Source organism: Schistocerca nitens, chromosome 7, assembly GCF_023898315.1.
Source record: "Schistocerca nitens isolate TAMUIC-IGC-003100 chromosome 7, iqSchNite1.1, whole genome shotgun sequence".
In the NCBI taxonomy this organism is placed as follows: Eukaryota; Metazoa; Arthropoda; class Insecta; order Orthoptera; family Acrididae; genus Schistocerca; species Schistocerca nitens.
Window position 1 is genome coordinate 266,786,772 of NC_064620.1, and position 16,436 is coordinate 266,803,207.

Consider the following 16,436-nt stretch of genomic DNA (forward strand, 5'->3'; position numbering starts at 1 on the left):
TGTATGTCATTTTCAGCTTTCTGCTGCCCACGTGTGCTTTGTAGTGCTTCTTTATAATGTCAGCTGTAATTGAAAATGCCACTGTGTGTGAAATCAGATCAGTGATTTGTTTTCTAAATGCAAAGAAAGTTAAATCAAATGAAATTCTTTGACAAATCTGCAAGGTTTACGGACAAAATGCTATGAGTGATTCAACGATTACAAGATGGGTCAGACTGCTCAATGAAGGACGTGATCAAGTGCACGATGAACAAAGAAGTGGATGCCCGTCTGTGGTTACTGATGAACTGGTTCACACAACTGAAGAGAAGATTAAGCACAACCATAAGTTTACACTTAGTACCCTTGTTATGGAAGTTCCGCAAATCTCACAATCCTAATTCATGAAATTGTTACTGAAAAACTGAAATTTCAAAAACTTTTCTCATGTTGGGTACCCAAAATTCTTACTGAACAACACAAAAGCAACGGATGGGTACTGCACTTCAGTTTTTGACACACTACAATGAAGAAGGTGATTGTTTTCTTTCTCGGATAGTCATGGAGGATGAAACTAGGGTATCGTACAACATCCCTGAAACAAAACGGCAATCAATGGAATGGAGTCACACTTCATCCCCAACGAAGGTTAAGCCTAAGCAAATCTTAACACCTCAAAAGTCATGTGCACCATTTTTTGGGACAGAAAAGGGATTTTGCTAATTGATTTCTTACCATGAGGCCAAACAATCAATGCACATGGTTACTGCGAGACCATTAAAAAATCCCGCCACACAATACAGAACAAGTGCCGAGGATTACTGTCAAAAGGTGTTGTTTTTTTTTCACACAAGGAGAATGTGTCCAAATGACACTTACGGGAATTTCACTGGGATGCATTTGATTATCCCCCATACAGCCCGGACCTTGCTCCTAGCAACTTTCATCTCTTCTTACACCTAAAATCTGTCCTTGGTGGACAACACTTCAATGATGATGACAAGCTGAAAGAACATGTTACCACATGGTTGAATACACAGGTGGCAACCTTCTATGAAGAAGGCATAAAAAAACTTGTGCCACGCTGTGACAAGTGCCTACAAAATTTTGGAAGCTTTGCAGAAAAGTAGTTTTAACAGTTATATATTTTTGTAGAATATTTTTTTTTTCTGCACACGTTTGTTTTATATAACCAAACAGAACTTACTTTGTAGTCATAACTCATACAATGGCATAATTCAAGGCATCTACAATCTAAATGGTTGCAAAACCACCTTAGCATCTGATTCAGACCCTCCACTTGGCTCTGTACCAGAGGATCACAGTTCTGCCAATGATGCTAGAAATGGTGATCTCTACTTGTAATGAAGCAGTTGTGTTCTTTTCCCTTGTTATGTTTTCTTCCCACCAAAATTTTTATTTAATTTTTCTGCAAATATCTTCGAGATTATCATTTATATGACAAAGTGTACGGTACTAGAAATCTTGAATGAGAACTCAGGATTAGCCAACTTGACTTTATTATCCAGCACAATTCATTTAGTTAATTAGAAGCCATTGGTGTAATTAATTTACCTAAAACTGTGCTAATTGCAAGACACCTGTAATACAAAACTTCATTATCATTGTTCACTCGTAAACTTATATCCAGTTACTAACTTCTGGGTAGAGTAGAGGAAAAACATGGAAAAATAATTATAGCTAAATAATTATAGCTAATGCTCAAAATATGTTAGCAGGTTTTGCTTTCATTTAGTTTCAGGGTAATTAACATTTATAGTCAAAACATTGAGACTGAAATACACTTGTATCCAAAATTAAAACAACAAACAGCAGTTTCACTCTCCTGTGCCTAATTTATGATATAATCAAACAAACTGTCAACAGACGTCCGTACGATTGTGTTCTGCACGGAAGACGGCATTCCAGTCGAGGAAAAACTACGCCAGAGATGATGTCAGGGCACCTATCAAACGGAATAGTGTTTGTTGGGTAGCCCCACATCCAGAAGCATTGTATACAGAGTCCCAGACATTGCAGTATGGCACAGAGAATATGCCTACCAGACTCTGCAGTGCTGGACCATAGGAAGAATGGAAGCAGAACATTAACAAACTGACTTGGCCTGATGGCTTAATGTGAATCATTCTGTTATTTCTCAAATGCGACGACAGTTTATAGAAACTTAAACTGTAGCCTGAAGACTCGGGTAGGGCCGACCATGCGTGACATCAAAAGAGAGAACTGTTATTTGGCTGTAAGGGCACAACGGCACCGCCTTAGCCTTAGTACTGCATGACCTTGCAGCATCCACTGGGTGTGTTACATCGAGGCAAACCATGTGCGAAAGGCTTCAGCAGGGTGGCCTTTACTGCTGTATGTGTACCTATGATGTGTCTTCACAGAAGAGAATGTTTAGAGCAGAGTCGTCAACATGCCACCTGGAGGTCAAACAGGGGGCCAATGTGTTTTTTACAGGTGAGCCACGATTTGGTCTGGAGAGCAATTATTGGTGGATTCACATCTGGAGGGAATGTGGAACAGGAACCCAAACATTGTGGAAAGAGACCGATATTGAGAAGGATCCCTAATGGTGTGGGCAAGAACTGTGTTGAGCACTCACAGAGCTCTTCAGGAAATTTTACGGGTGAATCAGCCAGGTTTAACTGCTGTCAGGTATCGTAATGAGATCTTTAGACCTCATGAGCAGTTGTTGTGAGTTGCTGTTGGCCCTGACTTTGTAATGATACATGATAATGCTTGACCTCCTAGACCACAGTTGGCTGACGTTTCCTAGGAAACAGAAGATACTGCACACATGGCATGGTCTGCTTGGTCTCCCTATTTGAATCCCACAGAGTATGTCTGAGATGCACTAGGGAGACTGGTTGCATCATGTCAGAATCCACCAACCACTCTCCAAGACTAGTGCGAATGTGTGTGCAAATCCGTTTAAGTTGGAAAAAATGAAGAACCTTTATTGTCTACATTATGCATGTTGCAGTTTTTTATGATCTGTATTCTTTACATTGTTTCTCATTTATTGTCACCCGTTTATGCTGTTTTGTGGCAAAATACCTGCAACCTTGCAAAGTTTCTACTTGTTGATTTAATTTTGGACATCAGCATAAAATACCCTATTTTGACAAATACGACAGCAGAATTTAATAGCAATTGTTGTTTTACCTAAAAGTCCATATTTAGAAGAATCTTCCCTTACTATTCATTTTCTCAGGAGCGTAAAACTTTAATTGTAATTAGTAAGAAGACAGCAACAACAATAGCTGGAAGTATTCTTATAAGAGAGGGGCACCTGGAAGCCATTTTAGTTAGTCTGTGGCAGGTTATGAAATGAGCAATATCTGTATCTAAAAATGTACTGCAGATGAATTAGCACAAATTACAACTCATACAATGTTCAAAGTTTCATCTAAATTTTGCATACGGAGATCTTTGTATAATTCAGTGACCATTTCTCAGTGGTTGAATGTGAGCTTGCAATTAATCCTAAGAACTCTATCAAACTTCAATAATGCATTCTGAAAACTAACAATAGTACCGAACATTGAACTGTGTTATTCCTAAATGCTATTTACTGTGCACTCCATTTTTTTTCGTTCTGATACGACTATGTATTTGGACAGACAGTGTAGTTAGGGAATGTGTTAATGATTTCCTTGCCTTGCATAAACTTTAGAGTCACCTTAGTTTAAGTTACTGCACTCAACAGTCTCTTTACAGGACACCAGTTAAGTTTAGTGTGTGGTTAGCTGTTTACTGTGCATAAATTATAATCAATGAGACTCGATCCAGCCATAAACTATAGGTTATTCAACAACAAAGTGCAACTTAAGTATCTGGACTGAAAATCTGGTGTGGACCATATCATTTAGAATAGCCTAACATACTTTAGACAATCACTTTTCAGCTAGATCTGACATAGGCACAGGTACCAAGGGCATGTTTTCACAGGTAAATACAGCTAAACTTGCACAGGTAAATACAACTAAGCTTCCTGCTTTCATCTTGCAAGCAAGACTCGCAGTCTTTACAACTGTCCGAAACCAGAGCAGATGTCTTCCAATCCAAAGTGACACACATTGTTAGTATCAATAAGAGCTACCACCTGCAGCTGGCTGCACCCTGTGCTCTTCATGGCATCTGGAAGCACCTTTCCACACGTAGAATGACTCTTCCTCGTATACACACAGAATGCACACTAGATTCCTTCCCCTCCTTGGCAGCAATATCCTTGAGGGGTCCACTAGGTCCATAATATTGGAGCTCCAACCACCAGTAATACCACCCTCTGTGAATGCCCAGAACTAGCAGGCCAATAGGGTTCATATGGAAGAGGGCGAGCGATTACATTTGGCTCTGGGTATTTCTCAAGCACTGACAGCATCCAAAACTTGTTCGTCATCCCCTCTAAATGATTCAAAACTGTCACGGTTACACTCATCCAGTACATAAAAAAATGATGCTGTGATACTGAGATTAGTGGCAAGAGGATTCTGTAATTTGCTTTTCTCTTGTTAATGTGTAACCTGACTTGTTCTGCACCCTCAAGGTTCTCTTTCTTGATGGAATCTACATGATACAATGAATGAGTGACTGAATGAATTTGTTTCACTTTATTGTGTCTGAATGGAGAAATATTATCTGCCATTGTTCTTATAGGACTTTATTTCCACTCAAAACTACTATTACTTTTTTAAAATGAGAGTAAAGCAATAATTACCTGTATTGAAAGCCTGGTCACCCACAGAAAACACATTTCTCAGTATCTTTTTCTCTGAAGCTTTTTTATCTGCATATCCATTAAATTTGCTTACAGCTTTTTTGGGATCAATTTTCCCAATACACAATCCTGGTTCCCCTGAAAATATTACATACTTCAGTAAGCTAGACGATTAGGTGTACAGGATTTCCAAGACAAGATTATTTGACAGTATCACTGTACCTGGATTACATCGAACGCAGAAACCATTAGTATCTCTAATAGGTTCTCCAGTTTCTTCATCAACTTTTATCAAAATAACAGGATAGACTGCAGTTGCATATCGAGGAACAAAGCCAACAGCACCAACTGTTCCATCTACATTGACTGAAAAATCACAACAAAAAATGTGGTAAATTGGTAGGATGAATATAACAAACTTTTATGAAACTTTTAGCATTTACATCTATTCAAAGAGCCATGCTGCGAAGGTACGAGGGCAGTTCAATAAGTAATGCAACACATTTTTTTTCTCGGCCAATTTTGGTTGAAAAAACCGGAAATTTCTTGTGGAATATTTTCAAACATTCCCGCTTCGTCTCGTATAGTTTCATTGACTTCCGACAGGTGGCAGCGCTGTACGGAGCTGTTAAAATGGCGTCTGTAACGGATGTGCGTTGCAAACAACGGGCAGTGATCGAGTTTCTTTTGGCGGAAAACCAGGGCATCTCAGATATTCATAGGCGCTTGCAGAATGTCTACGGTGATCTGGCAGTGGACAAAAGCACGGTGAGTCGTTGGGCAAAGCGTGTGTCATCATCGCCGCAAGGTCAAGCAAGACTGTCTGATCTCCCGCGTGCGGGCCGGCCGTGCACAGCTGTGACTCCTGCAATGGCGGAGCGTGCGAACACACTCATTCGAGATGATCGACGGATCACCATCAAACAACTCAGTGCTCAACTTGACATCTCTGTTGGTAGTGCTGTCACAATTGTTCACCAGTTGGGATATTCAAAGGTTTGTTCCCGCTGGGTCCCTCGTTGTCTAACCGAACACCATAAAGAGCAAAGGAGAACCATCTGTGCGGAATTGCTTGCTCGTCATGTGGCTGAGGGTGACAATTCTTGTCAAAGATTGTTACAGGTGATGAAACATGGGTTCATCACTTCGAACCTGAAACAAAACGGCAATCAATGGAGTGGCGCCACACCCACTCCCCTACCAAGAAAAAGTTTAAAGCCATACCCTCAGCCGGTAAAGTCATGGTTACAGTCTTCTGGGACGCTGAAGGGGTTATTCTGTTCGATGTCCTTCCCCATGGTCAAACGATCAACTCTGAAGTTTATTGTGCTACTCTTCAGAAATTGAAGAAACGACTTCAGCGTGTTCGTAGGCACAAAAATCTGAACGAACTTCTCCTTCTTCATGACAACGCAAGACCTCACACAAGTCTTCGCAGCAGAGAGGAGCTCACAAAACTTCAGTGGACTGTTCTTCCTCATGCACCCTACAGCCCCGATCTTGCACCGTCGGATTTCCATATGTTTGGCCCAATGAAGGACGCAATCCGTGGGAGGCACTACGCGGATGATGATGAAGTTATTGATGCAGTACGACGTTGGCTCCGACATTGACCAGTGGAATGGTACCGTGCAGGCATACAGGCCCTCATTTCAAGGTGGTGTAAGGCCGTAGCATTGAATGGAGATTACATTGAAAAATAGTGTTGTGTAGCTAAAAGATTGGGGAATAACCTGGTGTATTTCAATGCTGAATAAAACAACCCCTCTTTCAGAAAAAAAATGTGTTGCATTACTTATTGAACTGCCCTCGTATAAACAATACTTTATGAAACAGCAAATGAATTGCTAATAATATTCACCAATGTTTGAGTTCCCCTCTGTTGCACCATAAAATTCTCCAATCTTTTTGATTCCAAATCTCTTAGTGAATTCTCTCCATATCTGTGGGCGAAGACCATTTCCAAACATCAAGCGAACCTTGTGTTGAGTATCTTCAGGCTTCGGTGGCACAGACAATAGGTAACGACACATCTCCCCTATGTACTGAGCTACCTAAAAATTGTGAAATATAAAATGGAAAAAGAAGAATTTATTTATTGTATTTATGGAAACTAAATTTCTTGTTATAAAAAGATGCTTCATATTAATTTAAAATTTTTATAATTGCTTAAGTTTTGTTATATTACAACTAGTTGCAATATTGACAGTCACTAATTCATTTAAAAATGACAAAGCAATTAAACAGTTTTTTCTCAGAGAGAAAGGAGACATCAGCATTTACAAGGCCCTATTAATGTTAGGTTTATACTAATACTGCAATGAGTAAAAAAAATTAAAAAAGTTACTGAGAACTTGTGAAGTTAAAAAATATCAATCAGATATGCAGAATGAATGTTCTATGAATTTCGAGTGTGTTATGAAAGATATGCTTTTTGGCATTTACATAAGGGAAAGACTATGAACTTGTGATATTTGACTGATTTTTTTCTCTTGATGGTAACTGTACACTGGTACTTTGGTAACAGTTAGTATTTGTAGCCCTCTGTCCATGATCTTCTAAGCTTCTATTAGCAGGAAAGACAAATCAGTCCCCTCAGCAGCAGGGGACTGTGGTCATGTGTGTGTGAGTTGTGTCTGAGTGAGTGTGTGTGTATATGTTGTCTATTTCTATCAAAGGCCTTGTTGGCCAAAAGCTCACTTTCTGACAGTCTTTTTGTTGTGCCTATATGTGACTCAGCATCTCCGCGATATGGTGAGTAGCAACTATCCTTTTCATAATATTGTTATACCCATATGTATGTTGTTTTTAAGATGAGGATGCCAGTCCCAAAGGTATTTTAAAGCATCCTCCCAGGAAAGAATCCATGTATCACTTCCTGTTTGTATCTAGTGTAACTGCATGCTCATATAATTTTTCAGGGTGTTCACAGATTTTTATATATGAGTTACCTGTAACTTAATGAAATTGGCCTGATCCCACTATCAAATGAGCACATTATAAAAATGATAACAAAAATACAAGTCTGGAAAATATAATAAATAGCATGATCAGTTTTTCATATAGCACATCTGTCCTGGAGTTCGGCATCTCTGATCACCATGCAATGCAGCTTCAGTTTCACTCAAATGATAGCACTCCCCTCACACCCACCCCAAACTGGCAAGAAAAGGAACAGTGTGTATGTAAAAGACTTGCATATGATGATAAATCAGTAGCCTTAAGAGAACATTACAATTCACCTTGTAGTTCATCAAAAAATGTGTCACTTATCATTTTACCAATGATTTGCATTACTGCTTTGATGTGGATACAAAAGTCACAACTACAAATCATACAAATGAGACTATCTGATTAGGAGAAGTTACTTTATAACAATTTGGAACTGTAGAAGACAATAATCCCAAACTTAAAGCTGCCTTCAGCAGTTACAATGAGTGTGATAACAGTTTGTTAACTGAAACTGGAAGCAATTATAATAATAGTGAGCTCCAAAATGCAAGTAACCTGACTGCTGACATATGGGATGTAATTAATAGTTTTAGAGTAACAAGTGACAAATGTTATGGTGACCTTAACATTAAGCATACATGTACCTTCTTTCCACTGACAGCAGAGAAATAACCAGTAGCATTTGTTCATCAAAACAGTAACCTCTGCAGGAAGTGAAAATAAACATTAACATTTTAGGAATCTCTAAGAAGCATTGTGAACCTCTGTCTGCAGCAGTTGACAGTGTAATTTGAACTATTACCTTTCCAGAAAGACTGAAACTCAATTATTCCTAGCTTTTAAGAAAGGGGACAAACAGAAAAGAAAATTTATCAAATGAATTAAATTCGCTAAAAGTTTTAAGTCAATCTCTGTTTCACTGGTCTTCTCTAACATATTGGGGAAGGTAATCTAAAATAGAACCATAACTTTTCTGGACAAAAGCAATTTAGTTCTGAGAAGCAAAATGGTTTCTTACAAAACGAACCCACCAGGGTGGCAGCTGCTCAGTTTCTTGATGAAATGATAAGCGGTAGAGAAACAAAGAAACATGCAGCTGCATTCAAAAATGCTTTTGACTCTGTTAATGTTACTGTGCTATTAGATAAATTATTAGATGCTGTAATTACTTGTTAAAATATTTTATAGTTCCAAAAATAGCAATCATGTATACAAAATGTTTGTCCAGAAAGTAATGTCACTCTTCTATTCTGATGCTCCTATTGATCAGACTAAGATCTACTCATCCAGGTTCATTTGTGGGAGCTGTTGGCTCCTCAGTACAACCAATTTTAGTTCCCTCTGAGTTCTGGAGAGGCAGAATATGTCCCTATATTAACCTCTGTTTGGTTGCCTGGTTACAGCCACGATGGAGAGTTCACTTGAACAACAATATGCACTCAAATGTTGCATGTAACTTGGCAAGACCACAGTTGAAACATATCCAATGATTGAACAGGCATTTGGGAGTGAATGTTTGTCAAACCAACTGCTGTTTCAGTGGCACAATGTGTTTTTGGAAAGCAGGATTAAGTCGATGATGAAACTCACTCTGAACAACCTACAATGTTGAAAGGTGAAGATTGAGTGACATGCAAACTTTTGATCAGAGGCCATAGAATGAGTGTTCATCTTACAGCTCAGACTCTGGATGTCCAAAATTATTGTCCATTAAACTGTAACTGAAGAACATCAGATGAAGAAAGTGACTGCAAAACTAGTCCTGAAAATCTTTACCCATGACCTCGAGTCCAAACAATTGCTCATTTGTGAAGAACTTCTGGAATTATGCAGAAATGATACAACTTTCTGGACAATGTTATTTTAATGAGTGGGTTGGTCGGGCACTATGGCAGATGGTGCAACAGGGTAGAACAAGGTCAGGATGCTGGTAATCTGCCACAAAGATTGAGGGTAGCAGTTGTGTGGTGAGATGGTGCCTGATAGAGGTGCTGACCCAACAAGATGGGACATTGCACAAACTGCACCAAGTATAGGGCACTAATAGTCCTGGGTGAGCCTGATCAACGCATGTACTACCACACTGGAAGCCCCATGAAGACAAGGCATATCATGACAGCAGAGTCTGCCCAGAGCAAAGACAGTCAGCAAGAAGCTTGTCCACACAACTGATAACTGTTGAACAGCTGCATGGCCCTGGATGGTCCAGGGTGGAAGGCGGCAGCAGATGATGTAAGCCCAACAGGTGGCCGACCTTGCTGGAGAGCACTAAGTCCACAGCAATGGATTTGGCACAAACAGCAGTATCACAGTTAGCAGCAGCTACATCCAGAAAAAGAGACTTATAGAACAACGGAGACTCATAAATTGGTAGAAGCGAAGATTGGAACCATCATAGGATCCTCCTTATAGCTGGTTGCAGCAGATGGAATTACCTCTGATTGAAAATAAGGAATACTTATACATGCTTGGGCCATTACTAGTTTTGTTATGGTATTGGTTTCTTCCACACTAGTCACAACAGAACCATGGACTGAGTGTGAAGCAACCAGGCCACCTGCACCATGATGGCTCTGCCTGTCTGCTGTGTTGATACTTTTGCACCTCTGGTCACTGTGCTCGGTGACAGTGTGAAATAACCACCTTGGCATCACAACCATAGTACTTGCCACAGCGAGCAGCCATGGTATAATTTGCTCAGCTGGCTCGACTTGAGCTATTTATCTGGTTCTTGTAGTAGCCAAGGAAGACTTTGCAGTTTCCCTCGGCTGTGCCAAGTCAGTTATATGCAGCACAACATGCCTCCCTCAATTAGAAAATCTACCCTGGACTTTTGCTCTTGGTTTCTCTGCAACATCTCAACATACATTTACAAGTTGACAATTATATGCAATATACTTAGCTTCCCTCTCACACTAGCTCACTTAAATTACAAGATTCATTGGCTATGTTCTTAAATCTAAACATCATCTTCCACACCCATTCCACTGGACACTCTGGCTTTCTTACAGGAACTTGAGTCCACCAAATCATAACTTATTTACTAGTACAATGACATTATTAAATTCTGTCATCTTGACAAACTTAAAACATTCTACAATACACAAACTTGCATAAGCCTTTACATTTCACACTTCTCTTTGTGTCTCAAGTATTTCTCTATTCTATCCTTACTTACTAATCAACATTTGCTACAGGTTGTGGCTCCCTTACTCTAATCTCTATGGCTTCTTTGATGACACAGTCCCAGTATTTGGAAGTCCGTGTCAGGCCTTTGGTTTGGTCATAATCCATGCTCTGGAGTTCTGACAGGCAATGCTCAGCAATGTTGAGAACATCAACAGCACACTAGACTGCAACAGCCCAGTAAGTCGGCAATCGCTGAGCGTTGCCTGTCGGAACTCCACAGCATGGTTTATGACCAAACCAAAGTCCTGACACAGACTTCCAAATACTGGGACTATGTCATCAAAGAAGCCATAGAGATTAGAGTAAGGGAGCCACAACTAAATCGTGACAGCGGTTACATCCTTAGCAAGGTGTGGGAACCTGCGATCACCCAGATTAAGAAGAAAAAGGATATTTCCCAGAGTGTACCGACTTCGGGGGAGGAGGGAAGGAAACGAGAGTGGTGCCGGCAGACTCTCCTGAACAGGAAGACCAAGGACACAGCGCCCACACGGTGGGTGAATGGACGCTGTACCTGGACTGTGCATGGGGCACGGACCGCACTGACTCGTAAGAAGCGCCTGAGGGAGGAGGGGGATTGTCCTATATATACCTGGCGCCGGCCCACCGCCGGTCAGTACATCAGCGCACCTGATGATGGCAACATGGTCGATTGACGAAATATTGTGTCCTATGCACACTCATACCAGGCTGTTCACCCGAGATTTATTTCGTGTGATATAAGGGTAGTTCAAAAAGTTCACGGAGTTGCTACCAGAGGTTTCCGCATAATAATAGGCCACTCTCTATGAGTAAAGATGTGATGTGTCAGTGCTCTGGGTAGACATCTTTGGTGCAGGTGTCTCTCTGTTGTTTTTCTCATTTGGTGATTTGTGAAGAGGGGGGGGAATCAAGATTCGAACAGTGATTAAATACTTTGTAAAATAAGATTTGAAAGAAAAGGATATTTTTGCTGATTTTCAAAACACACTGGGAGACTTTGATCCTTCATATTCTGCTGTTACCAAGTGGAGAAACAGTTTCAAAAGTGGTCAGGACAGTTTAGATGATGATTCACGTAGTAGTCAGCCAAGATGTGCCACTGCCTCATAAATTATCGTGTAAGTCCATATGATGGTCACATAGGAAGTGAAAGTGCAAGGAACTGCTGAAGCTGTACAGACGTCATCTGAATAAGCATATCACATTTTAACATGGGAATTGGACATCAGAAATTTATTTGCTAGATGGGTGCCATGACTTTTGATGCATGATCAGAAATGCATCAGAATGGAAATGTCCAAACAATGTTTGACCCCATTTTCAGAGCAACCAACAAGATCTTTTGTACCAGTTTGTGACCACAGATTAAACTTGAGACCAATACTACAGCCCAGAGGCAAAAATATCATGATTATCTGCCCACTGATCAAACAATTATCTGCCCACTGCTCAAACAATTATGGGTCAATACTATGCTAACCTTCTGGACCAACTACAGCAACAGATATGTGAGAAAAGTCCGGGTTTCATCAAGACAATGCACGCCCATAGACAAGTCTCACCACCATGGCAAAAACACATGGAATAAGATACAAACTTTTGCCACACCCACCTTATTTGCCTGATTTGGCTCCATCTGACTTCCACGGACTTCCATTTCTTCCCCAAGCTCAAAATTTTCCTCAGTGGACAGACATTCTCTTCAAACAAATAACCCATCATAGGTCCCTCCTATTAGCTGGTAGGCAGCAGGCTGCAATACCTCTAAAAAAGGAATATTTATGTGGATTTAACCCATCCTTGTTTTGCTACAGCACTGGTTTCTTCTGGACAAGTCACAACAGAACCAAGGTCTGAGTGTGAAGCAATTGGTCCATCTGCAGTATGACAGCTCCATCTTTCTGCCATGTCAATAGTTTTGCACTTCTGGTCACCCTGTTTGGTGACTGAGTGAAGTAACCACCTTGATGACATGGTCTTCGCACTCACTGCATAGGCAGGCAGCCCTGGTGTACATTGCTCAGCCAGCCTAACAGACAGAGCTCTGAGTGGTACACCTCACAGTCAGCATGCCCCAGGAAAGCATGCAGGAACAGATCCAAAGTGAAGTGGTATCGTACAGAAAGAGTTTGTAAGTCTTTTACATAGAAGTCCTCAAAAGGCTGGGGATGGGGAAGGGAGGGTTGTCTACATCAGAGCACTCATCATCATTGGTTGACAGAAGCTCCACCAAAACTATGCACCCAGCCACACTGCCTTCTTGGTGAGGGATTATCTGGTCTGTGTCAACCCCACTACAGTCCCAACCTCACTCCAGCAGACTTTCGTTCGTTTCTTGAGCTCAAGACACCCTTCAAAGGACACCATTTCATGACCATTGGCAATGTGAAAACTACTGTTATGCCTGCCCTAAAGGGCATTCCAGTACAGGCCTTCCAGGGTGCATACAGCACCTGGAAATCTTATTGGCAAGAATGTACTGATGTATGAGGGTCATATGTTGTAGAATTTTTATGCATTGTTCCAGATGGATCAATAAATTAGTTTTTATGAACTTAGTGGCATTACTTTTTATGAACTTAGTGACATTACTTTTCACACAAACCTTGAAGGTCTGAAAACAAACATTAGATATGGTGTGCCTTGAGTTTCTGTACAGGTTCTACTCTTGTTCCTTCTGTATAGAAATTATATTAAAGAGAGTTCTCTTAAATCTACAGCAGTTCATTTTGATTCATCTGTTGCCTGCAAACACAAAGCCTATGATGAATTAAGATCTGCTGCAACAACAATGTAAATGAAATAGTGCAATATTTTAATAAAACCCATCTTAGTGTCAGCATCTGCAAAACATCAATGATGGAATTTAAAAAAAAGGAGAAATGATACTGGTGTGAAACTACACATAGGAAACAATTGTAAAAAGGGAACCAAGTGTAAAATTTCTGAGAATAATCAATCAAGGTAACCTAAAATGGGATCTTCAAGTAGATTCCTTGGTCAAAAGAACTGTCCAAGATCATATTTGCAATAAATACTGGTTATTTGCAGTAAAGACACAACAGCACTAAACTTTGTGTATAATTCACTATTTACCTCAAACTTTATGCATTTAAAATAAGGAGGTCAGCAAGCCAAGGTAAATTAATTAAGTTACTTGAGTTATACAAAAGCAGTGTTAGAATCATCTGTTGGGCTGTACTTCAAGAATTTTGGTGAAATTTATTTTACAATTTTAACTAAGTAATATGTATGTATTAAGACTAGTTTTGTTGGTCAGGAAACTAGAGTCAGACTCAATCTACATCATCGTAACACAAGAACCAAGTGGAATATAATATTACTAGCCAGAAGAGAGTACTTTGTGGGAACGGTTCACTTTATCAAATGCATAGCTCAGTGTCAGTTTAAGTGTTCCAACACTGAAGCTGGAACTTCCCCATAAAAAACTACTTATTGGTAATCCTTTTTAGAATCTTGAGGAATAGCATACTTTATTTTATGCAGACACTAAAAAAGTGCATAACCAACTGAATATTAAGTGATATGTCTCTTCTCTTCTAATACAAATATAAATAGGGAAAATAAATATAAAAAAGTTCCTCCACATAAATACTTTCTCTCTGTTCACTTCCACCTTAATCTAAAAGTAAGCTTAAGTTCATGACATATTCATGAAAAAGGAATCTGTAATTTGTCTAAAAACTTTTGGCCATATGCTAGCTGTTTGACTGAATAAAGCATTGTGCTTGGAGATTCATTTTCTATGTTGTTCCTTTCTCACTTTAGGTTTTGCCTGTTTTTGTTTTGACTTTCCTTTCTTGAGATGAATTTATTTCTGGATATCCTGCTGCTTTATCTCCACTTCTCTCAGGTCATTTCCTACCTCAGTAAGCAACCTCTCTTTGGTCTTCTTCTTGAGGAAGTAGCTGAATATCTGATTACTCAATCTTGTAGAATTCATAAAACGAAAAGCGCTGGCAGGTCAATAGATACACAAACAAACACATACATACACACAAAATTCAAGCTTTCGCAAACAATGGTTGCCCAAACTCTTTGTCTTTAAATGTGTCTGCTTGTGTCTGTATATGTGTGTGTGTGTGTGTGTGTGCGCGAGTGTATACCCGTCCTTTTTTCCCCCTAAGGTAAGTCTTTCCGCTCCCGGGATTGGAATGACTCCTTACCCTCTCCCTTAAAACCCACATCCTTTCGTCTTTCCCTCTCCTTCCCTCTTTCCTGATGAGGCAACAGTTTGTTGCGAAAGCTTGAATTTTGTGTGTATGTTTGTGTTTGTTTGTACAATCCTGGAAATGGAAAAAAGAACACATTGACACCGGTGTGTCAGACCCACCATACTTGCTCCGGACACTGCGAGAGGGCTGTACAAGCAATGATCACACGCACGGCACAGCGGACACACCAGGAACCGCGGTGTTGGCCGTCGAATGGCGCTAGCTGCGCAGCATTTGTGCACCGCCGCCATCAGTGTCAGCCAGTTTGCCGTGGCATACGGAGCTCCATCGCAGTCTTTAACACTGGTAGCATGCCGCGACAGCGTGGACGTGAACCGTATGTGCAGTTGACGGACTTTGAGCGAGGGCGTATAGTGGGCATGCGGGAGGCCGGGTGGACGTACCGCCGAATTGCTCAACACGTGGGGCGTGAGGTCTCCACAGTACATCGATGTTGTCGCCAGTGGTCGGCGGAAGGTGCACGTGCCCGTCGACCTGGGACCGGACCGCAGCGACGCACGGATGCACGCCAAGACCGTAGGATCCTACGCAGTGCCATAGGGGACCGCACCGCCACTTCCCAGCAAATTAGGGACATTGTTGCTCCTGGGGTATCGGCGAGGACCATTCGCAACCGTCTCCATGAAGCTGGGCTACGGTCCCGCACACCGTTAGGCCGTCTTCCGCTCACGCCCCAACATCGTGCAGCCCGCCTCCAGTGGTGTCGCGACAGGTGTGAATGGAAGGACGAATGGAGACGTGTCGTCTTCAGCGATGAGAGTCGCTTCTGCCTTGGTGCCAATGATGGTCGTATGCGTGTTTGGCGCCGTGCAGGTGAGCGCCACAATCAGGACTGCATATGACCGAGGCACACAGGGCCAACACCCGGCATCATGGTGTGGGGAGCGATCTCCTACACTGGCCGTACACCACTGGTGATCATCGAGGGGACACTGAATAGTGCACGGTACATCCAAACCGTCATCGAACCCATCGTTCTACCATTCCTAGACCGGCAAGGGAACTTGCTGTTCCAACAGGACAATGCACGTCCGCATGTATCCCGTGCCACCCAACGTGCTCTAGAAGGTGTAAGTCAACTACCCTGGCCAGCAAGATCTCCGGATCTGTCCCCCATTGAGCATGTTTGGGACTGGATGAAGCGTCGTCTCACGCGGTCTGCACGTCCAGCACGAACGCTGGTCCAACTGAGGCGCCAGGTGGAAATGGCATGGCAAGCCGTTCCACAGGACTACATCCAGCATCTCTACGATCGTCTCCATGGGAGAATAGCAGCCTGCATTGCTGCGAAAGGTGGATATACACTGTACTAGTGCCGACATTGTGCATGCTCTGTT

The 16,436-nt window shown here is 41.3% G+C and overlaps 1 protein-coding gene across 1 annotated transcript in view; it reads right to left on the reverse strand.

Moving 5' to 3' along the window:
* The window catches only part of LOC126195402 (long-chain fatty acid transport protein 1-like), a 332,742-nt gene that overhangs the window by 40,553 nt on the left and 275,753 nt on the right, over positions 1 to 16,436 (reverse strand). Inside the window, exons 6-8 of the mRNA XM_049933995.1 lie at positions 6,582 to 6,774; positions 4,943 to 5,086; positions 4,721 to 4,858 (exon numbers count right to left, since the gene is read on the reverse strand). Of these exons, the coding sequence (XP_049789952.1) occupies positions 4,721 to 4,858; positions 4,943 to 5,086; positions 6,582 to 6,774 (475 nt within the window). The remainder of the gene's footprint in view (positions 1 to 4,720; positions 4,859 to 4,942; positions 5,087 to 6,581; positions 6,775 to 16,436) is intronic.